The sequence below is a fragment of the Chrysemys picta genome, chromosome 15 (assembly GCF_011386835.1).
Source record: "Chrysemys picta bellii isolate R12L10 chromosome 15, ASM1138683v2, whole genome shotgun sequence".
NCBI classification, from domain to species: Eukaryota; Metazoa; Chordata; order Testudines; family Emydidae; genus Chrysemys; species Chrysemys picta.
Genome location: NC_088805.1, coordinates 12,350,735 through 12,373,861, shown reverse-complemented (window position 1 = coordinate 12,373,861; position 23,127 = coordinate 12,350,735). Strand labels below are relative to the sequence as shown.

The 23,127-nt window shown below is 41.4% G+C and overlaps 1 protein-coding gene across 3 annotated transcripts; it reads right to left on the bottom strand.

The window, feature by feature from the left end:
* Window positions 1-5,196: 5,196 nt before the first annotated feature.
* YWHAH (tyrosine 3-monooxygenase/tryptophan 5-monooxygenase activation protein eta) lies at window positions 5,197-16,695 on the bottom strand. 3 transcript variants are annotated; one of them, XM_065567913.1, is made up of 4 exons: window positions 13,415-15,448; window positions 11,213-11,661; window positions 9,274-9,410; window positions 5,197-6,660 (listed from the first exon to the last, which is right to left on the bottom strand). In XM_065567913.1, the coding sequence occupies exons 3-4, from the start codon at window positions 9,310-9,312 to the stop codon at window positions 6,004-6,006; spliced, it is 696 nt and encodes a 231-aa protein (XP_065423985.1). In that variant the 5' UTR covers window positions 9,313-9,410; window positions 11,213-11,661; window positions 13,415-15,448; the 3' UTR covers window positions 5,197-6,003. The 3 variants fall into 3 exon arrangements, with proteins under 3 accessions (XP_065423985.1, XP_065423986.1, XP_005288677.1); XM_065567914.1 differs by lacking the exon at window positions 11,213-11,661 and adding an exon at window positions 12,479-12,595 and having other exon boundaries at window positions 13,415-15,216; XM_005288620.5 differs by lacking the exons at window positions 9,274-9,410; window positions 11,213-11,661; window positions 13,415-15,448 and adding an exon at window positions 16,193-16,695.
* Between the last annotated feature and the right edge of the window lie 6,432 nt (window positions 16,696-23,127).

The window sequence follows — 23,127 nt, the reverse complement described above, 5'->3', positions numbered from 1 at the left end:
GAATGTAAAACCATCGAAGTATTGGAATTATAGATGAGGAAAGAGGTAAGAGTTATAACTCAAAGTCGCACGGGTTTTCCCCCCCATAACTACTTACATGTTGGTTCAAAATATTGTTTCCTCCAGCATGTTTTTTTTTCTATTGTTGCATTCTTGTACCATGAACAGTAATATTGGAACCTGTAAATAAGAGTAATAATTTGTGTTTACCTACCTGGTGGAAACTACTTTATTATAAATAGCTATAGTAATATAATAGACAAGAGAACAGACTAATAGGACTACCTTTCAAATGCTCTATTTGGTATTCAGAGGGATCCAAAGAGACTACCTTTACTAGAAATAAAATTCTGAAAAAAAAATTTGGTGACTGCTAAAATTTAGACTATTCTACCTTCTAGTAAAACTATCCACCTAAACCAATGTTTTCAGGCTGACGTATTAGTTGCTGTCCTTTGTTAGTTTTTATTCATCTTTCCACAAAATATTTTATGGACACCTAGCCCCATAAAGAAGGAAATGATACCTGGAGATCCCAGGGCTTATAGTCTCGGAATCCAATGACTGGGTGCTCCTCTAGAGCCTCATCTTTAACAATTTTATTACTCAAAGTTTATTACTTACAAAAATTTTATATTGTATTTTAAATCTTTCATATTTATAAATTATAATTTTAGCTCAAATACTCTTGCAAACATGGATCTCCAGAAGAATCCTCTTTGTTAATGAGACTGTAACAAAGGAAGTCTGGGCTAGTGGTGCACACTTTTGTTAGCAATCTTATTCTCCTTAATCATTTTTCCCTTCCTACTATCAAACATATTGTTTAGCTGCTATTTGTTCTTCTCTGAAGCTATCTCACTGGATTCCCACACGTGGGTCTTGAATTTCTAGTGGGATACAGGAGGAAATTCTCATAGCCCTTTAGGTTCCTCGCCCCCCCCCCCCCCAAAGTATTTGCCAGCACACCTTACACACAGACCAAATCCCACTAAGTTTTCTCTATCTGAAAGCATAAGCATGAAGAAACTCCACTGAGCAACTGACCTTTAGGTAGGCCCCATGCAAGTGGCCTGGATGATCACATCTACAGGTTATTCTTACAGACATGGTTGTGAATGTTAACCACCATTGTAAAATGCTGAGTAAATGCCACATTGTGCTAGCTTGTCAGAAAGAGAATCATATCTCAATAAGGCACCTACTTATTTTCTTGTGCGGTACTCTGATATATCAGTGAATGGTGGATGTCTATAGTACCTTATTCCTCCAGACACTGGCTCTTTAACATATAAAACATTGCAAAGGTAGGGAGAGTTTTTGAAACAAACAAACAAACAAAAAATCCATCTATCCCAACACCCTAAGAAAAAGAAAGACTCAGAACTAAGACCCCCTTATATCCACATGGAGCTTTAAGTACTTCATGTTTTTCATACTAATCTCTTCAAAAACTGTACTATTACACCTGTAGCCCCAGATCTGCATATACGCTTAATTTCATACACTCTGCAAATGCAGAATTAAGAATGTGTGCAAGTCTCTGCAGGATTGGGAACCTAAAGCAGAGTATCTGATAATTGCTGTCTTTGTTGCAATTTTTAAAGATAAAAAGGTGAGTATGATAAAAGGGAATGGGCATTATAAAATGTATGTAAGTTCCTAAACATTTATATTAAACCACAAGCATGGCATTTTTGGAGCACTTATTGTCACATCTATGCAGTGGTAGTTGCCAGGGTCAGCTTTTACACTCTGGATGAAGGGTATGCTTTTGGAAGAGAACCACAGTGTGATTTGGGTAGGTATTAATAAAACAGTCCATATATTACACTTTAGAGAGACTATTACATGAGAAGATTCAAGCGTAAATGTGATTTGTAGTGGAATCTAAGTTTTAATTCTCTATCTCCTTTTAAATAAATTTGTTTCAGATGCACGTTACATAAGTTTGATGTTTTTGCTTTATTTTGAACAGGAGTGCTAAAATAGTTCCGTTTTTATGGGTGTAGAGAGATCTATACAATATTTTCCAAATAAAACAGGATAGAATATATATGTTGCCTTACAGTTGGAACCCAGAGCATCCAAATTCATTTTTTCCCCCTTGTACCCACTGCCGCCGCCACCTCCTCCTCCCTCCCTTCCTCCAATAGGTATGATTAAGGATTTCAGACTGGTCCCAAACTGTTACAGAATATTTGGTAAGTTACATTATCATCAGTTTTCACCCGCACCTTAATTCTTCATGATCATTTAAATTATGTTCATTGCATGAATTTTTTAAATCAACAACCCCTTTAGTATGGTCAGTCTTTCACCTCCATCCATCATCCTGACCAAATGCTGAAGTTCACCATAGTGTGCAAACAACATTCCCAGGACTAATATGCAATTCATGCCAGCTGCTGAGAGGTCCATGCAAGTAAAGACAATATGCATGCTGTGCCTCTTTGTATAGACGATGGCAGCTCTGCTCACCTATGAATAGACTGTAGCCCAACCAACCCATATTATGAATTTGAGTATTAGAAACTGGACTGTCATGCAGAGAGTCTAGAAACATGATTTTTTATCCAAAGGAAATACAGTGTTGGAGTTACTTTAGGAAAGTTGTTCAACAGAAAGAATAGTTGCTCACCTTACATTAACATGGTTCTTAGAGATATGTTGCCCACATGGATTCCATGACCCACCCTCCTTCCCTGCTACTACAGAGTCCTACGCCTTTGGGATTCTGTATGGCTAAAGGAAGAACTGAGGGACAGTTGGGCCCATTCTGCACTCAAATAGGGAGGCCCAGCTCCAACAGACATTGCTGACCAAAAAAAGTATGCAGCCTAAGAGTGACCATATGGACAACACATCTCAGAGAACCACTTTTACCATAAAGAGAATGGTGAGAAATGGGAGTACTACTTAGACTACAGAACAGCCCTACCAGAATATTGTCTTGAAAAGGTGCGGACCAAGCTCTACATAGCTGATCTAGATTTCAGAAATAAGGACATCTGCCAAACAGACAGTAGAGGCTGACGGAGCTCCAGTGGAAAGTGCTGATGTGGTTAGATGGATCACACCCGGCTAACTCATATGTTCTTATGCAGTTGATCGGTTTCAATAATTTATGTTACTGCCTGATCCTTAACCCTTTCAGCAAATGAATGCCAGTGTGTTCCTGAATGATTTTGTCCTGTTACAGTATCATAATACTCTTAAACATCACATATTTGATGTAGTAACTTTCCCCACAGTTGGGTGAAGCTTGAAGAAGACTAGATGAATGATTTGGCTCATATGGAACTCAAACAATTTTGGGCAAGTACTTGGCACTAACCCTGTCCTTATTATACACTGTATAAGGGGGACTGCCATGAGGGCCCAATTCTCCCCTACCCTTCAAATTGTTGCAACAGCTGCCAAAAAGCCAATCTTCATTGGTAAAGGGAGCAAGTGAGCAAGTTTCTAAGGGCTCCAACAGAAGGATTCATCAACCTTGTTAATATTACTCTGAAGTCACAAGAGGATCAGGAAAAAAAAATTCATTAGTGAAATAAAGCACCTAGATTAGTACCTCATGGAGAAAAACAAGCATGTCTAAATTAAGAATAAAATGAATTTTTAAAATCAATGGTTTATACAATTCTCTGAAAACTGAGAACTACTGAATGTAATTTACATAGGCTTTGAAAGAGGTTTTGATAAAGTCTCTCATAAGAGCTCAAGAAAATAGTTACCTCAGGGCATTCCTTAAGTATTGAAAAAGTGATTTCTCCCATATTCCTGTAAATGTTTAAGGGAAGAAGCATCACCACCTCTCTTTACCCTTCTCCTGGTCACAGCCCTATCTTCCCTCCAGCCAAATTCATGCCACACAGAGTATTCACGCACCTTCAATTATAGTCTTCTACTGTCCAAGGTAACTCTTGCAGGAAGTACTCTTCAATCCCTGCAAGGCTGCTACCTCCCCAAATAACTTCTTAGATTGCTCCTTCTCCCTCCTCAAATTGCTCATAGATATGACCATACAGCTGCTGTCTCCTCCTGGAAACACTGGTAACCATTTTTAATAGCTGCGTAGCACATAGTTATAAGAGTATTATTTGTATTACTAATGTTTTTAACTGTAATGTAGGCAGAAATGGAGGTGTTAATACTGCAACAGATAAACATAGCTGACAAAGTGTAATTGGACTTAGTAGGTTTTAACACAGAAAGGACATAGGAAGAAGTTGCTCAGAACAGCAGCGGTTTGTGAGACGACCACAGCCTTGCACAGTAGAACCAGGGGTGGGTAAAGTATGCTACTCATCAGCTGAACATTCCTCCCTCTACATAGGACATTGTTAGCTGTGAGCAACTGGTGAGAGAAGCAGGGTGTCAAGCAATTCCTCTCAGAGACCTCTGTGGCTGACTGGCCAGTTGCTGAGTCAGAAAAAAGGTGTCTTTATTCAGCCAAGATTCAACCAGCTCGACTCCACTCCAGAATGGGACTCTGCTGCCTAGGGCTCTTGGGAACTGCAGGGCTGGCTGGACAGCACAGTGACCTCAGGCTGAATTTAAACCACAGGGTGAGGGGTGATGGTCTGTTATGGTTTAAAAATGTGTCTGAGGTAGGAAAAGAACATGACTAAATAGGTTAATGCAAGAGCAGACAAAGAATCAATACATATTAACTAATTTGTAAGTGAAGATACGGCAAATGAGTGAATTTGGGGATCAGATTTAGGTTAGCTTGAGAGGAACTCCTTAAGATCCAACACTAATTAAGCAACACGATTGCATTTTCTTTGTATAGACAAGTGCAAGATAATGCTATGGTTTCAGTTAAAGAAACAATTCAAAATTCGTTAATGGGTATAAGCAACTCGGTTGTAATTTCTAAGGGGAAAAAAAAATCTACAAGTCATCATGGACAGAAGCAGTAAATACAAGTATTTTCTTACCTAATTAGTATGTCAACAAGCAATACTCTTTAGAATCTTGTAAACATTGACCGGCAGGCTTGAATTACAGCTGAACTAGCAAGTTACTGCACTGAATATGCAATTGGCAGCCCCACTGGGATATAGGTGAGCAATGTTACGTATTTAGTTTGGATTGCTACATTCCCTTCAATGTATTTAGGACTGTATTTGCAGGCTGGACATCTCTGTAAATCTCCATTCTTATGAAAAGATGACAGGACAGCTCATGTAGAGATAATATTTCCGAAGCAGCATTTTATTTTATTCATTTAATTCCAAAACATTAAATTTAGAAGTCTGGCATCTCAGAGAGTCATCCATCTTAACATGGGCTAACACTGACATGGCGCTGTCAGAATACACAGACAACTAAACAGCCAAAGAGTTTACAAAAAATAAATTCATGATTTTTCAAAACAACTGCAAAAAAGGTTACAAGTATCAAAACTTTTAAGTAGATGCCATTGCATTAAATGAAAGTCTGTGCACATCATAAGTTAAAGAGGCAAAAAACAAATTGCTACCAAAACCTCACATTCTGAACAGTTTGTAAACTGATAAATAGAATTAAGTTGTCACTTCACATCAGCTTTTTAACTGTTTTCATCGGTTGAAAAAGTTTTCGGGGTGGCTAATTTGCTTTGCATGCACAAGATGTACTGCTCAACAAAACATTATCAGCTTGTTTCAAATGGAAAATTTAAGATTAGACTTCTGATTAATTTACTTTCCATTATTCTTGCCCATACTTGATAATCAATAGGCAAACTAAAATGCCTCTTTAATATGCATCTTTCTGCACCATTCAAGTGCAACTATGATAAACAGGGCAGATCAATCAATCAATCCAGCAATGCTCATGAAGACTTATCCAAAACTGCCTCCTGATAAAGTGGACTGCAGATCTGAACAGCTGTGCCGACAATACAGATATGCTTAGCACTAGATATTTAGTGAGACTGTGGCAAGGAAATATTGTGGGATGGTTCTAATGGGGATGGTGGAGTGGATGATGAAGGGCTGGGATGAAAGCTCTTTAGTTATTGCCCTCTCCTGCTTCCTCATCCTGCTGGTCACTTGTCCAGAGAGTGAGGTTGTCTCGAAGTAACTGCATGATAAGTGTGGAGTCCTTGTAGGAATCCTCATTTAGTGTGTCCAGCTCAGCTATGGCATCATCAAAGGCTTGTTTGGCTAACAGGCAGGCCTGCTCAGGTGCATTCTGGATTTCATAGTAGAACACTGAGAAGTTGAGTGCCAACCCAAGCCTTATCGGGTGAGTGGGCTGCATGTGCTCTTTGCTGATTTCAAAAGCCTCTTTATAGGCAGCCTCTGAAGCTTCCACAACACTGTTCTTCTTCTCACCAGCAGCAACTTCTGCCAAATAGCGGTAGTAATCTCCTTTCATTTTCAGATAAAAGACTTTGCTCTCATACTGGAAGTCATTGCAGTTCTTGATCAAGAACTTATCTAAGAGGGCCAAAACATCATTGCAGACTGTCTCCAGCTCTTTTTCGATCTTCTCCCTGTATGCTTTAACTTTTTCCAGCTTCTTCTCATTCCCATCCGCCATAGTTTTCTGCTCTATGCTGCTGATGACTCGCCAGGAAGATCGTCTAGCCCCAACAACATTCTTGTAGGCTACAGACAGCAGGTTTCTATCTTCATTGGAGAGGGGCTCATTCAGCTCAGTCACCTGCAAATATACACAAAAAGATCAACTTAAAATAGCTTGGCTTTGAGGAAGAAGAGAATGCAATCATCATTCAATATTTCCATCATACCAACTTAGAAACTGCAAGGGGAAAAAATTCCTTCTAGACAGGATGACGTTCTTGTTCACTTTAACCGAAATTGAAGACCTGAGTGCAAGTCAATTCCTTTAAGAAAATTCATATTTCACTTTAAATTTTACCATGCCATCTTCCTAAGGTATTTGTAAATATTTATACTACACTTTTAAGTCTCACCAAGGAGACTTACGAACAGCCACTGAACAGTGTGCATCTAACTGGCAAGATGCAGAAGTATTCAGAGGAAGACAACTGATTTGGAAAGTCTTTCCAAAAAGGCAAATACACTACACACTTTTCCTATTGAATTCAAATGTGTTATACTGCCCAATAGCCTAGTGGCAGTACAGGGCAGTGCCAGACACTTCAGTTCCTCTCCATATTCAACCCTACTGTGGGGTCCAAGGTGCATGCTGAAGAGACAGTATGCTCAGTCACTGGAGGAGAACTGGGTTGTACTGCTCCACAACACGTCCTTCACTGCACCTTTGGGACTGTAATTCACACAATCCGATTAAAATTTCTCCTGTTTTCAGCTAAAATGGTGGTTGCAACCCAGGATTTCAAAGCTGGGCAAGGGAAGAAATTATATAAAATGGAGTAGATTGGAAGGTTCAAAAGATAGAGGAATATTCCTTGGGAGTAAGGTAAAAACACATATTGCAATAATTACATAATGAATTGTTACAACTTTTATACAGACTCATGAAGATTCAGTAATATTTTTAAATATCGCATATTTATAATAATTTGATTCATTGCACTCTACTATAGTTTGTGAAGAAAGTTTCTAGACTATAGATTAGGATAAGTTCTATTTTAGCAAACAATTGGAGGTTTTAAGTTGGGGGTGATTCTTGGTGAATGCAAGTGCTTTGACTTATCTGAGTCTACAATACTAAGCATACTTCATTAGCAACACCATATTAAAAATGTGTGACAACTGTGGAAAAAAAAATAATGTGGCAAAGGAAATCGTTGTTTCCCATTGCCAATAAGATGAAGCCAAAATGATTTCATAACTATTAAAAGAAATTTGTATATTTACACTGCAATACACAGGCATACTACAAATAATGAAATCAGACATTTAAATTTCTCCTCGCCAAATTCAAGAGGATAACTTCTATTTCTAGAGTACTGCAGTAACCCATAAACTATTCAAGAATGGTGTCTAATTTTTCAGATATAAAATAGTTCATCTTAATGAAGAATTAGAATTCTAAATGTGGTGCAACCATTATTGCCATGAGAACCTCTGTAGAGACAGTAATTAACTTCTTTAGTATTTGCTTGCTACCCATTCCTCCATAATGCACTGCTTCTACAGCTCAGTGACTCAAAATCTAAGAGTATGATAGGGAGCAGCATTTTCCAAAGCAACCCATGGAAAGCTAGGTTCCCAAGAACCAGCTATAGTCCTCTGTGATGACATCTTCATTTAAAGAGACAATTTGAATGATAATCAAAGCAAACTATTTGTCATCCTTGCTATTTAGAGAAACTATACACCATCTTTAGCCTCAGTTCATTGTATCTATAGCATATTTCTTAAAGCTAACGTAACCCATCAGCTGTCCAACTTCTTTCCATGCCCATGCTTCTCATGCTCCTGCCTTTATCTCTCCCTCCCGCTAAGTTTCTCTCTACTTTCCAAGCCCTTTCTTTCTACTTCAAACTTAAGCATCCCTAATTCCCCACAACTGTGTGCATAATGAAAATTTTTAAAATGTGAAAGTTGAAAATAAAGTGCATTATAACACGTGGATACTGGACAGCAAATTAGTACATATTAATTACAAAGCCATTTGACAAAAAAAATAACTGAACTCTCCCTCTCCAATCACAACAGAAACTCAAGTTATGTACATACCCTCCCTTAAGCAAAAGGATGAGTAACTAGAATACTTAGGGGACTGGTGTAAAAGTCAGACTGATGATCAGACCAACACAGGAAAGCTCGTAGCATCAAAAGACCTCAACTGAGAACACCTTCCTCCAAACCCCTGACAACTAACAATCTTTAAAACTGAATTAAGTGTCTCAGCGGATCTTAATTTGCACATAAAGCATCAGTCTACACAACAGCCAGGATCCAAACCACACATGGTTTTATAGATCAAAATGAACACAATTTATTATACCTACAAGAAAAATAGTAGGCTGTGAAACTTCCAGAACACAGGTCTAACATGCTCCACACAAGAAGCACCAGTTAGTGAGCCACTAGATTCTGCATCACCTGAAGCTCCAAAAAGGTGTTTAGGAGCACAAACAAGTCACAGGCATGAGGCTAAATGGAGCATGTATTACACAAGAGGAAGGTTGCACCTTCCTTACCAGAGGCACCTGTGAGGAAAACAAAAACAAACAAAAAAACCACATTATCCAGGATCCTATCACAGATAGGCACCTAATGGATTTGATTAAAAGACAGAACTGGGTTTCACCAGCACATATGGCTACATAGCTCAAACAGTCTTACTATTTCTCCTAGTGGCCTATTATGTACTGACCAGGAAGAACTGAGAACAGAATCCAGTGGTATACCACATAAGCAGCAAGCTCAAGGCAAATAAGAAGTTTCCTCAACACCACACTCCGGAGATCTCTTAAGTCATTTCTGCAAGCAGGTCAACTGGAACAGAGGCTGCTGAAAGATACAGAAGCAGCAGTATGGACATCCAATTCATATCCATCGCTATAATGCTACTAAGCAAGGAGACCAGCAGTGTCTTTGTATCATACTCCAATGCCAGATTAAGTGAGGGGTTTCAGAGGAAATCAGAAGATTTTGTTCTGCCATACATACCTTTCAAGAATTTTTTTCCTATTAAAGGAAATCCAAGAACAGCTTGGTAACTTTAACATTCCAAAAATAGTATGACAAATAGGGCTTGCTTTCCACACAGCTGTTCTATAGATACAGTCCCTTTGCAAATCCATACTGGGGAAGTCATGTGGCAAAACATGCAATTCCCACAGTGAGTGCAAAGCCAGGGTCATGAAGGATAATTAGCATTCAAGTTGAAGGAAGCAAATACCTTGTCTTCTTGTAAAAAAGATATTAAAAAGGTGATAAAACCCTAAAAATCGTTGTGGGTACTTTTTTGCTGCTTTATGATTTATTAAGGTAGCCTGAAAGGGAAGGTGTTTTTATTAAAAGATTCATTCTGACCCTTTTTTTCCTTTTTAAAATGTTAGACGTTTTCTGCCCTTGGAAGACTACAGATGGTGGAACAAGAAATAGGATTTTAAGATTGCAAGTATCAAGGAAGTGAAACCTGATTAACTCAGTTATTTTTATTCTTAGTTCAAAACTTAACATCTGTTTTCTCTCAAATATTGTACTTAGAGATCACTATCAAGGATTCAGCACCAATTCCTTTAATTAAGGGAAGAGAGAACTTTCAAAATACATCTGAAACCTGCAGAGTGTGTGAGAGAGAATGAGAGCTTTCAGGCTGTCTTTATACATCAAAGAAACAAAAAAAGTACAAAAAAGAAGTTTCCATTTTTTTGCAGGGTACCTTTAACTATCTCACCCAGTAGTGGTCCCAACACCACTTCCCATTTGCCTTTATCAGACATGAGAGGTATGGAATTTTGTAGGCTGTATGCTGAAGCTATCTATGCATCACCATGAATCTTCAACCTGGAATCATATTCTGAAAATATTTTTTAGATGAGGAATCCATACAAGAGAAAACAACAAACCCACACCATTCCCAAATCTATGTGTTCCCTGCTCCCCACACCCCCTCACCACAGGGTTATAATCAGATTAGTTTCATGTAGAAACTGACATTGACATGATTACCTTCAAAAATAGGCAGTGGCACATTCACCTCTGTACACAATTGTGACTACAATACAGTATGTGGTACATACAGCGCCTTAAACTCAGTGAGAATTATAGTGACTATACACTGTTAAATCTCAACTGTTTTGGAAAGACCTGTTTTTCATCAAGGGCTGCCTGGGTGGAGTAAAACTCCACTGTAACCTCAGCTCTTTGGCCTGTCAGTTGTACAACTGAGGAAAAGGGGCTCAAGATCTGCAACTCAGCAGCAGCTCATGCTAGGAGGAGGCTATTCAGTGTACTGTTATTTCAGCACTGCTCTTGTTCTGCTCATGGCAGGAGTGCTCTACAGTGTTTCTCAATCTTTTTGATTCCAGGGACCAGTTTGCTGCCTTCCTAAACTATGTAAGGGAAATCTCAGGGACTGGCACTAGTCTATGAAGCAGTCCTTGAGAAACACTGCTCTACACTTTCTGAAGAAGCACTCCCTGCCTTCCCGTGATCAACTGATGGGTACCCCTCCTTTCTAATGTAATCCTTGCCCTATGTCCCAGAACATCACTTTTTTCTGTCCATTTTTTTTTCCCTGCCCAGTTTTCTTCTCATTTGTGTTTTTGGAAGGGGTTTTTTACACTATTTTATTGTTCACTCACTCTTGCAGGTAGCCTTCTAAATGAATGGACAGCACTTTGGATGGGTGGGTATCTAACAGGAGTCTCAAGGTTCCAAATCACATTACTCCTGTAGTTTGCTTCAGTGAGAGAAGCAGGGTGTTGCAGGCCTGCACATTTAAGCTTCTTCAGTGGCCAACTGCATTAGGGTATACTGCAGGAGAAGAAATGGAAGGCAGGTGGCTGTCAAGGAGTCACCTCCTGCTTTACCCACTGCAGGAATAAATTTCCGTTGGTGATGGATGATACACATTTTGATGTAATGAAGAGGTCCATGGCAATGCAGACAGCTTCTCAACCCCACCATCTCCCACACATGGTTGAAAAACATTGGCTTGAAGGACAGAAGGCAGCTTCTCTTCCCCTATATCCATCACTTGCTGGAGGTGGAGGGCTCTTGGGCTTGGCAGTTGGTAAACTTTACCTATTACCTGATGGTCAACAAAAAGCATGCTCTCACATTACTATGGTACAAGCCACAACAGTGCTAGGAATATGAAAAAGAGCCACTGGGGGTGTGTCTTCATGCAGTTAACTCAGGCTCTTATTCAGGTGTTGCCCTTAACCCCCCTCCCATCCACATAAGATTGGAAATTTGACCAATCCAAAATTAAATGGTCAATTGCCCAGTCAACCTTGGTCAGATAATGTCAAAAATGGTCAAATATTTTCAAGCACTAGTTTATTAGAACAATAACAAAAGGAATAAGACTTTATGGTCCCCAATAAGATTAGCCTCAGATAGATAGTAGTTATACCTCATTTACAAAAAACAAGTTACTTAATGGAGTTATTTTAACTCAGAAAAATGCAAAACAATAAAATTCTAACACACTCCCCCCAGCTGGCCTGTCTGGGAGTATAGATTTAAGTACAGGTGCCGATTTAACTCAGGCTGGTAACTGCCCCACTGTGCAGTGCTGACGTCGACTAAATCATGAGTACTGACAGTTCTCTAATATCTTCCTACAATTTGACACCCTTCTCCCCAGGTCTGACTAACTGGGCACCCAAGTTCTCCCACAATGAACTCAGAAAGATTCAGAGAGGCTCAGTTTACCATACCATAAAGAACATGGGCTACGAGTCATATCATATGACCCCAAAAGTCCTAGAGAAACACAGGTGACAGGCAGCATCAGTGAGAACACAGTAACCTGGGTATGGCTTTGCAGTGTGACTGCTCACATCTGGGCAAGGCTAACTTGGAAGCCAACCTCATGAGTTAATTCTGTATTGAAAACATACCCTTAGTATCAAACCAGCACAAAGCACTAGACAGTCTTGTAGCAGGCAGGGGTAGCACTTAGATCAAAAGCATCCCTGCTTCTCCACACACACAGTACTACCAAAAAGGGACAATCACTGGAAAGAGAAAAGAGCCAGACGATGTAATACTGAAAGTGCAAATCTGTCAAAATTCTTTAACACCTTATATGAAAAAGGAAATTTCAACAGCTCCCTAAAAATTAAGTTAGAGCCCTATTATACATATAAAGAAATAAAAATAATATAACTGAAAATGGTGTGCATACCATATTCATTAATGTTATATATTTTCTTTCCTTCTGCAGTGAGCCTTGGCAAGGAGTTCAGTACTCCACATATCACACAAGTATTACTCAAGATTACTTCCTCTCAAATTAATAATTCAGTTCTACTTACACTAATTTGAAATGAGTAAGTTATTAGATATGGTCACTATGTTGCTACATTAAATAGCAATACACACTAATCAAAATCTGAGCAAAATGCACAGGAATTCATATATTTTCAGTTCTACAGCTCATGGTGTATATAGCAGAATAGCTTAACTCCTTTTTGCTATTAGTCAATATTTCATACCATTTCTGAAATTCATTTGAACCAAGTAGCATTTAATGCAATATTGCTTCTTCACATAATTGTTCAAACATCACAAACATGTGAAGTGCCATACTTAAAGTAAATAAAAATATGCTTTTAGTATATCTGTTTTTTCACAGCTATGGCCTGTTCCTGTTCTCTGTATAATAATTAAAAACATCAATACGCAAGTCCAGCACAAGAAGTAATGTTAGTTTGCTGGAGCCCTAGAGAAGGGTTTAATTAAATGAATGTACCACACCCCTTGGCAAAATGCCATTTTACAGAGGTACATTTGACTGGCGGGAACTTTAGGGTTCTGAAAGAAACCAAACTCACTGTATGTCACACCGCAGTCTTATCTTCCTCTCCTGCTACTCATCATGGTAGGTGGGAAAAGGCTGGCATTCAGCCAAGAAGAAAAACTCAACAGCAGTTAATGATTGTACTATTACTTTAACAAATATACAGTATTTCCTATAAGGTTTAAATTATTAGAATTTCTACATCAACTAGCTTTTTATAAAACGACCATTAACTTGAAACATACTGCTAAAGTCTTTAGTCTATTTGGGAGAAAATGTGGGATGCATTTCTCCCACTATACACAAGTGTTTTTGCACCCTCGTATCAATAAATGTCTTAGTTTAAGACTATTCACACATCAGTTTACATTTGTGTGTGTAATTGTCAGATAGCAAATATTTCCCTCTGTAAATTAGTTTTTTTACGGGGGTAGGGCTACTTTAAATGATAGAAGCTTTTTGTTTAGGTTATATGTACTGAAATTAGAGGAAACACTAGTTGTGTGTAATTGTAAGAGCCCACATAACACATTGCCTTTCGTATAAAAGTGTAAGCTCCCACTCTTTCCCAAAATGTACAAGGATGTTCTAGAAGTTGCATCATGTTTTAGAATGAAAACCTGCAAAAAAGTATCCAGCTAACCAACATTTTATTAAAAATATATTTGGAGAAACTGGAGTTAACTATTTTTGTATTCAAGGAATAACTACAGTTTTCATCATTTGTAATAGGTGGAAACATTTTAACTTCAATTTTGGGTATGTTTATAATAGTTTATGTGAGGTATACATTAAAGAAGCAATTAGTCAAAATTCAGTGCATTGAGCCAAATACTGACATTGCAGCCCTAGAGGAACTGCATTGTCATATGCATTATTGGAGGGTAAAGGAAATACGGTAAGCAAAGGCAAATGATTTTGAAGGAAGATGGAATGATAAAAAAATAGCAAAATATTTTTAAATTTAAAAATGGTCTATTAGACAAACCCTAATTATCTGCAACATTTCCTGAAAGATGGTAGCTCTACTGCTTTTGTTTTCTAATTTCATGCATTCCAATATTTGAATAGGAAATTTTAAATAGTAAAAATATTTCAGCTGTCATTTTTATATTCCTAAATGTATCCCAATTTTACAAAGTATTTCCTGGATCACCAATAGACTTCACTAAAATCTGTATATAGGCTTACCCAAGTAAGTATTTTTTAGAATGAGCAATGAAAGGTTTTTCTAAGGGTAGAATCATTCCCACTTAAAGTATATTAAGGGCACTACTAGATTTGCTAATTGCTCACTTCAAACATAATAGCTCTGTTACAGACATATCCAAGAGTACTTTTGTGTAAGAATTCTATTAGCCATATAACAGGTTGTGCTGTACGAGACTACATACAAAGCAGACCATAAAAAACAGTACCAAACAGAATGAGAGGTTTTTTAATTTTTATTTTAAGGCATGTGATATAAACTGATGTATTATAACATTTTGGATCTTGGATGGATTGATTTTGTTATAATATGAACTCCACATGAAGCCCAGTTCTTTGGGGCAGGGACTGTCTATTTAGACAGCACCACCGCACAAGAGGGCTATGAATTGGCTGGGCATCTAATGGGTGCTAACACAATACAAATTAATATGATCATAAATAAGAATTAGGTAGAGAAGACATGTTCTGGAAGGATCTTGAATGTTAACTCAATATTTAATTTTAAAAAGCTAAAACACTTCACTGGATCTCACATATAATTTAGACATGAGAAATTTGGTTTGCTAATTTATTACCTGTTCAGTACAAGTTACTGTTAAATGCTTCGTTTTAAAGGAGCAGGTTTAATCTACCTTTAAATATTATTTGAATACATTTAAGTATTCAAAATTATGTACAGATTGTAGGCAATATAACAAGCAAATTCTTTTTCTCAACGCAGTAGAAGAAAGGCATGTCTTGAAGGAGCTTGTGCTGTGAGTGTTTATGTTCCCGGATGCAGCTATTACACGATCTTTGAATGAAAACTCCCCAGGTTGGTGGGTAAGGCCTCCTCCGCTTAAGCCTTCTTGATGCCATAGAAACATCTAGAAAGGAAAGGGTCCTCTTGCCATGTTAGGCTTCTCCAGACCCACTTCTAAGCACAGAGACTGACCAGGCCACACATACAGCACCCTCAGCCCGCGCCTACAGCTTTAGGACTGGTCCCAGGTTACCTGGACGCGCTAAACCAACGCTCTAAGGTCAAACCCAGCATCTCCGGCCCACCCCGGAGGATGAGGGGGCTGGGCCGGCGTCAGACAGGGGCGGGGCAGGATCGATGGGGAAGAGGAAGTTCCCCCGGGCAAAGAAAGGACAAGAGCATTATTCCAGCCGCTGCCCCGGCCACTCACCGCTGAGAAGGAAAGGAGAGGGGCACCAAGTACACACCCTCCGTGAGGAAGGGCCAAGAGCGCACCGGGGGGGAAGGGGGGGGCTCACACACTGCTGCTGGAGGGCGGAAGGGCTGGACACCCCGCTGCAGCGGTGGGGAATCTGGCTCCGTCCGCTGACAATGGACCAGCCCCCTCCACTCCCAGCCTGGCCGAAAGAAATCCCAGGCTCCCCGCGCCGAGTTACGAGGCGCCACCCATGATTCTTGAGGAGACACCGCAGCGAGTGGGCCGTGGTACGGGGCTCCACTGCCCCCTGCCTCCCTCAGGTGGGACCCGGAGACCGGCCGCATCCCCCCCCGCCCCGCCGGGGCCCAACCCCGCCTTTGCCCAGCTTCCCGCTTTCCCTCCGCGTGGGACCCGCAGCCAACACCTTTCTCCCTACTCACCGCCTTCATGGCTGAGGCCATGTCGTCGTATCGTTCCGCCTGCTCGGCCAGGCGGGCACGCTGCAGCAGCTGCTCTCGGTCCCCCATGGCCGCTTCCGTTGTGACTGCCGGGCTGGGCACTCAGCGGCACCCCTCTCACGCGGGGACTAAGCGGAGAGTTTGCGCTTCACGGGTTACCTGGCGCGCGAACGCGCTCCCTCCGCGGCCGTTGGCGCCTTGCGCTCAGTGACCGTCGGGCTTTCCGGCAGCCGTTGGCGCGTCGCAGGGGTTGGTAGGTACCTCAGTGACCGCGGCGGAGTGAAGATCGCGCGCTCGCTCTGTTCCCTCACCAGCGTGTACAGCTCGCGAGTCGCGCCTCTCCCTACCCGCTCTGTGCCTCGCGCACTGTTGCCACCCCCTGCGCCTGCGCCCTGTGAGGGCAAGGAGGGGGCGGAGCTGAGGAGACCGCAGGGGAGGGGAGGAGGCGCTGCTCCCCCGCGTTCTATTTCTAGGTGACGTCACTTACTATAAATAACCACCCCGGACGCGACTGGGGCAAACGCATGCGCACTACGAGTGCTGCATTTTACTGCTGCAAAGGTGGAGGTGGGAGACAGGGAGGGGGTAGTGCAGAGCAGCTGAGGAAAGGAGGCGGTGCTGGGGCTGGCTTGCTGCCATGCATACACACTATAGCTATAGCACTGAAGGTAGCTGTTGCTACCCCCTTGAAAGGAAGGGCCTGGCTGCCATAAAATCCACTCAGCACCAGAGAATCCCCACTAGCCAGTGTCCAGGGACCCCCTCAGCTGGTGGCTAATATCTCAGCTCATACAGCAGTGTTAACTATATACCAGCAGCAATCAATCATACATTACCTTACAAACAGCAAGTCTTGCATCTGAAGAAGTGAGGTTCTTACCCACGAAAGCTTATGCTCCCAATACTTCAGTTAGTCTTAAAGGTGCCACAGGACCCTCTGTTGCTTTTTACAGATTCAGACTAACCCGGCTACCCCTCTGATACTTGCCTTACAAATGTGTGTGATTTTTCTCCTATTTACAATTTTGCTGTGTGCAGAATGTTTCTATGTACAGCCATCACTTGTGTATTTTCTCCAGTGCATGATTTTACCTGTGCATTAGTGGCATTGTGTATGAGAAATAGAACACAGAGTTCTCCCTTCAATATAAGCTGTGTATTTTTCACATATCTCCCCCCCCCCCCCCATTTCAATGAAACTGGTGGTCACGGCAAACCCTGCCTACCAGCTATTATAACCCTCCAATAATGGGGTCAGTGGGAATATGCCAGTCACATTATACTGCCTAAGTGGTGGCACTAATTTATATTTTATTTTCTAGTATTAGATATTTACAGAACTGACAGTAAATGGTGTACATAAAAACTACTTCTAATGGGTAATATTACAGAAGTGCTGCAGATGCTGGTCTTGCCTGCAGAAATGTTAGCTACCACATTGTTCATTTGCAGAAATAAAAATTAAAATGAATAAATATCAACCCAAATATATGTCTTGTCCATCCCTGAAGCTCACTGCAGTCAGGGCAGACCAGCAGTGGATTGTTATCCCACTTCATGCTTCCAAGAAGCTGTTACATTCATTACAGTGTAGTTAAAAAGGTGTGTGCTTATTCTCTGCCCACTCCCAAAATATGCCCATTTATCACCTTCAAATATAGATACTGTACAGTTTTTAGTATTCTGTTGGGGCTCCATTTCCTATAGTAAGTGGAAAGAACAGGAGTACTTGTGGCACCTTAGAAACTAACAAATTTATTAGAGCATAAGCTTTCGTGGACTACAGCCCACTTCTTCGGATGCATATAGAGTGAAACATATATTGAGGCGATATATATATATATACACACATACAGAGAGCATGAACAGGTGGGAGTTGTCTTACCAACTCTGAGAGGCTGCTACTCTGAAACCTATAGTAAGTGGATACATTATTCTTCTTCTATTTACTTAAATAGCTCTGCTGCTGTAGCACTTCAGTATAGACACTCACTACTGTGAGGGGAGGACTTTGCCTATCAGCGTAGTTAATCCACTTCCCCAAGAGACAGTGGCAAGGTCCATGGAAGAATTCTTCCATTCACCTAGCGCCGTCGACACCAGCGGTTAGGCTGGCATAGCTACATCTCTCCAGGGTGTGATTTTTCACAGCCCGGAGAGATGGAGCTATGCCAGAGTAAGTTCCAAGTGTAGACCAGCCCTAAGTGTAGACATACGCTGAGGCACACAAAGGTGAAAAGTGTCCAAGGTGTCTCAGAAGGTAAGTGACAGAGCTACTAGACCACACTGCCTCCCTAAAAATGTAGGGTAACATCCAGGCTTTACCAACAAGAATGGAAAAGGCCCATCCATATGAGTTATAGGCAGGTGGTGAATTCTGCTTGCATTCATGCCAAATATAATCCCATTGTTTTCAGTGGTATTTGCACTATTGTAACCAAGAGTACAATTTGGTCGATTACGTCAATCTTAAATTTTAGCCTTAACTCCAAATTCCCTAGGAGTTTAGGTTAGACCCGTAATGTTAATTGTAATATTGTAGTTAGTTTTTAAAAGGGACTAGATAAATTTAATGGCCAATAACAACAAACTGTAATTAGGCATAAAATATGGGTGATAAAAATCTGATGTTTAAATATATAACTGATTGTCAAAAGGATTTTGACTTGTCCCAATGTGCAGTACTGGGCAACTGACAGGTGCATTATTGGGTGAAGGATCTGTCTTCCTCTGAAGAATCAACCATGCACATATCATGGCTGGTGCTAAGACATTGGTCTTGAGAGGCTAACGGTCTAATAAGACTTGGCAAATCCTGTGTTCTTTAGTGTAATTCTTTTGTGACGTAATTTTCTTTTCTTGTTTAGCATATATTTTTAAGAGAAGGCAGTGTTATCAGTTCTAAAACCATAGCAGAATGAATACTATCAGTCCAATTCTTACTCATGTAAAAGTCCCACTGATGTCAAAAGGAGCTTTCTGTGAGTGGGATCAGGCTCTGAAAAACAGGTAATTAGACTTTTTGGAGATATCCTTATTGATTCTTACATTAATCAGTAATAATAAAAGATAGGCCCAAACCAAAACCACAGATCAAATGCTCAAAAACTTTGGAAAGAGCTGGATCCAGGGACAAACTTTGCAGCTTGGGTTATCTCTAGTAATAATTAACTGGCCCCATAAATTGTGCTTACACTTTCGGAAACTTGTAGTGTACTTTCCAGTCGTGTGGAGCTGTTTCAGACTCTTGAGGAGCGCACATAAACATGTATTTTTAAAACTGGTACATTTATTTAACTGCTAAACCAGATAATCTGTATTAGTCTGTCATATGAATGTAGATTTACCCACAAAAACTAACACTCCCATAAAATGTTTTTTAAAAAGTTGCTTCCCCTGTATAATAGCCATTCTTCTGTCTAAAATATCTCAAGCATCCTGTAATGGCACGGGACTCACCACCGTGGTGCCTCCTGCTGGTTGCTCCGGGAATTAGCTCAGTCCAGTTCCAGAGCGGGTGTCTTGCCCGTTGTCTGCTCTACTCTGCTGTTTCAGACCTGTGTTGCTCCCGCACTCAGCGGTGTCCTCTTCAAGACACTAACCCTCCGCCAGTGCCCACTACTTCTTTCTCACCCCCCTTCCGGAGTCACAGCACTCCTTTGGCTTGCACCTGCCACAGGGGCCAACCACAACCCAAAGTCTAGCCCCTCACTTCTGGGGCAAGTTGCAGTCTGCATTGGCCATGCTCCTCCCCGGCCAGGTGCAGTGCAAGGGGGAAGTGTGTGGGGGGAGACCCAAACCCAGGCCCACCCGCTACTCTGGGTCCTGACCCAAGGACCCTCTAGCGGCAGCCTCTCTGCATTCCTTTTCCCCCTTGTCTGCCTATTATCCCTGGGCCACTTCCCCTTGGCCCTTTCTCTGGTGGTGGCCTACAGCCTAGCAGGTAACAGATCAGAGCTCACACCACACTCCCCTGAGCCTGCCCAGCACTGCTGTATCTCAGGTCCTATCCTGGGAGCCAGTCCTCTTCCCTTGCTTGTCAGGGAGAGACTCCCCTCTGCTCTGCTGGGCAGCTCCTTATATCTGGGCTGCCCCAGTAGCTGCCTCCTGTCTGGCTCTTAACAAGCCTCGCCCTAATTAAGCTGCAGGTTTCCACAGCCTGCCTGGCTGCTTCTGCCCCACGCCCTGCTGGAGTGTGGCACCTGCACCACTACACATCTTTTCCCATGAATTTGCAAAATGGCATGTCACATGATGTCAAACATCATTCCTTTCAAATCAAAGACCTTTCTGAGTCTGACAGTGGCAAAATCCGAAATCAGTCAAGATTTTATCTAGCATTTGGATAGCTTGATTATAGCCAAAGAAGGGACAGATAATTGATTTAAAAACACACAAGCTATTTGGGCAGGAACTGTCTTTTTGTTAAACATGTGTACGTAGACTAGCACAACGGGGCCTCAGTCCCTAATTGGGGCCTCTAGGAGCTACCACAATACAAATAAGAAATAATCATTAATATGTGACTAAGAATTTGTGCACTGAGATTCATTCAGTCACAATATTTAGGGGCTGAATTATGAACCCCTTGAAAAAATGAGACTATAAACGGAGATGTTGACAGACCCTTAACCAGAGCATTACATGTAGTGTACCATGCTGCAGAGTGCCAGGGCTTCCCACACAACTCAGACTCCAGGCATTTTGCATAATGCTGCAGGGCTCCAGGGTTCCCAGCAGAGCTCAGAAATATTGTTCTTATAAAATGGGATTCAAAGTTGTTGGCATGGTTACCAAATAGAGCAGGGATTTACAGCTGGAGAGATTGGACATTTATGGTGCTGAGAATCTCATCACCACCTACGGCAGCACCAGTATTCTGTTGGAATGTCAGACAGCTGTAAAGAACTGACATACCACATGGGGCTGGCAAGAGTCCCTTGTTAAAATGTCATTTGTCCTCACTGCTCTGCTACACACTGGAGCAATAGGAAGAGCAAAGCTGTCTTAGATCAGTTTCTTTCCTGTTACTGACATGGAGCAGGAATGGAGTGCAGCAGACAGGGGGCAGAGCTGCAGGGGCCATTGGCAAGGAGGACGCAGGTGGCAAGGAAAGCAGCCAGCACGCCCTCCCAGAACCATCTTCTCTCTCCCTCATTTTGCTGCAAGGCCAACCTCCTTGGCTGCAGGTGGTGAGAGACTTTGAAGCATCCTCTTCCTTCCCTGTACCCTTGAGGGCAGCTGCAGAAGCAGACTGCACAGTGGAGGCACATACTTCTGCATGCCCTCTGGATCATGGGAACACTGCAACAGCAGCCTAAAAGGTCCCTGCTACTGACAGCCTCTTCATCCCTGGAGCAAGCAGCCCTCCGTCTGTCCTTCCCCTGCAGTAAGGAGACCTTTTCTCCTAGGGACTCTGATAAGCAGAGAGAGTAAAAGGAGCAAAGCACTGAGTAAACGAGAGTGAGAAGAGGTGGAGTTACCAAGTGATGGGCAGGTGAGGCTAAGTAACTTCCCCCCACAAAGAATCTGAAATTGCCAGGAAGTAAAGAGGGCAGAGGGGTGAAGAAGGCGAGAGAGGGAGATGCTGAGGATCTGGATTGGGAAGTGTTGGGGAGTTCACCTGGGACTAGGTGATACTATGACGATGGATGGATTGTAGAGGATAGCAGGCTAAGAGCCACCATTTTTATTGCATTAAAGTGAGAATTTCACATCAGCGAGGGCAGAATGCTGCAAGCAATGGTGGGGTCAAAGCAGAAGACAGGAGGGGGCATAGTTTAAGTATCACATAGAAAAACGGAATCTCTCCCAAACTAGGAAAGACTGTAATTCAATCACATATTTCTAGTCAAGCCATACATCCCATTTTAACAACCAATAGAGTCCCCTAAGCAGTCATGGTATGGTCTATAATTCATCATATTTCACCTTGATCATAATCTGTAAGCCATTTGCATTGAAACGTCCTCACAACTGAAAAGGACGGAATAGAGTGAAGTGTGAGAAAGATTACGGTGGGTTCTACACAAAAGCATTAGGGGTTGTGCTGTGAGAACATATTCATCAAATGTGGGGAAGTACTTGAGAGAAGGGAAGTGGATTCTGCAGGATCAATGAGGCTATTGCTCACTAGGGTAGTGGGGAGGGAGGTCTGTACAGCGAAACCTGCCTGGGGTCATTGCACAATATTTAATAATACTCAGCATTTACAAACAGTAGCCCTTTGCGTGTTCAAAGCACTATCTCATGCCTGGACAATGATAAACACCCCTCACAATGTGAAATACAATATTCTCAAGCACTTTTCACTTCAGAGTCTAATGAAGAATGAGCACTTTGTTTGAATAAAAGATTATGGCTGTGATTTCCCTTGCCAGAATGATTCAAAGATATGCACAGGGAGCTGTGAAGCATACTCAGTAGTGGAATGTTTGTGCAATGGCGAGCACATCGCAGCTAATGCAAAGCAGCTTTCTCTTTAACGCTTAGAGGGCTGGTTCAGACCATAGTGCCCTCCACAGGAAATTAAAAAAAAAAAGTCACAATCATGTAATTCATCAAAAGTAACTAACTAGAGATACAGGAATAAATAGGAAAATAAGATAAGTTGTCATCACAAAAATTCACTAGAACACACTAGGGAAAAATAGGAGAGAAATCTTCCTTCTATCATCAGTAAACATCAAAAGGAAAAAAAATAGGATATTTTGCATGTGTTTTTCTAGCGGGGCTGAGGACATACAGCTTCCTTTGGCTTCATATGCAGTTTCGGTGTTCAGCATTTCTGAAATCAGGTCCAAGATGACTCGGGTTGGGCACCCAAAACTGAAGCACTAGAAATCAGTGGCCACTTTAAAAAAATTGGCCCAAAACTTTCACAAGAAATAATTTTTACAGCTGTTCAAACCTTACAA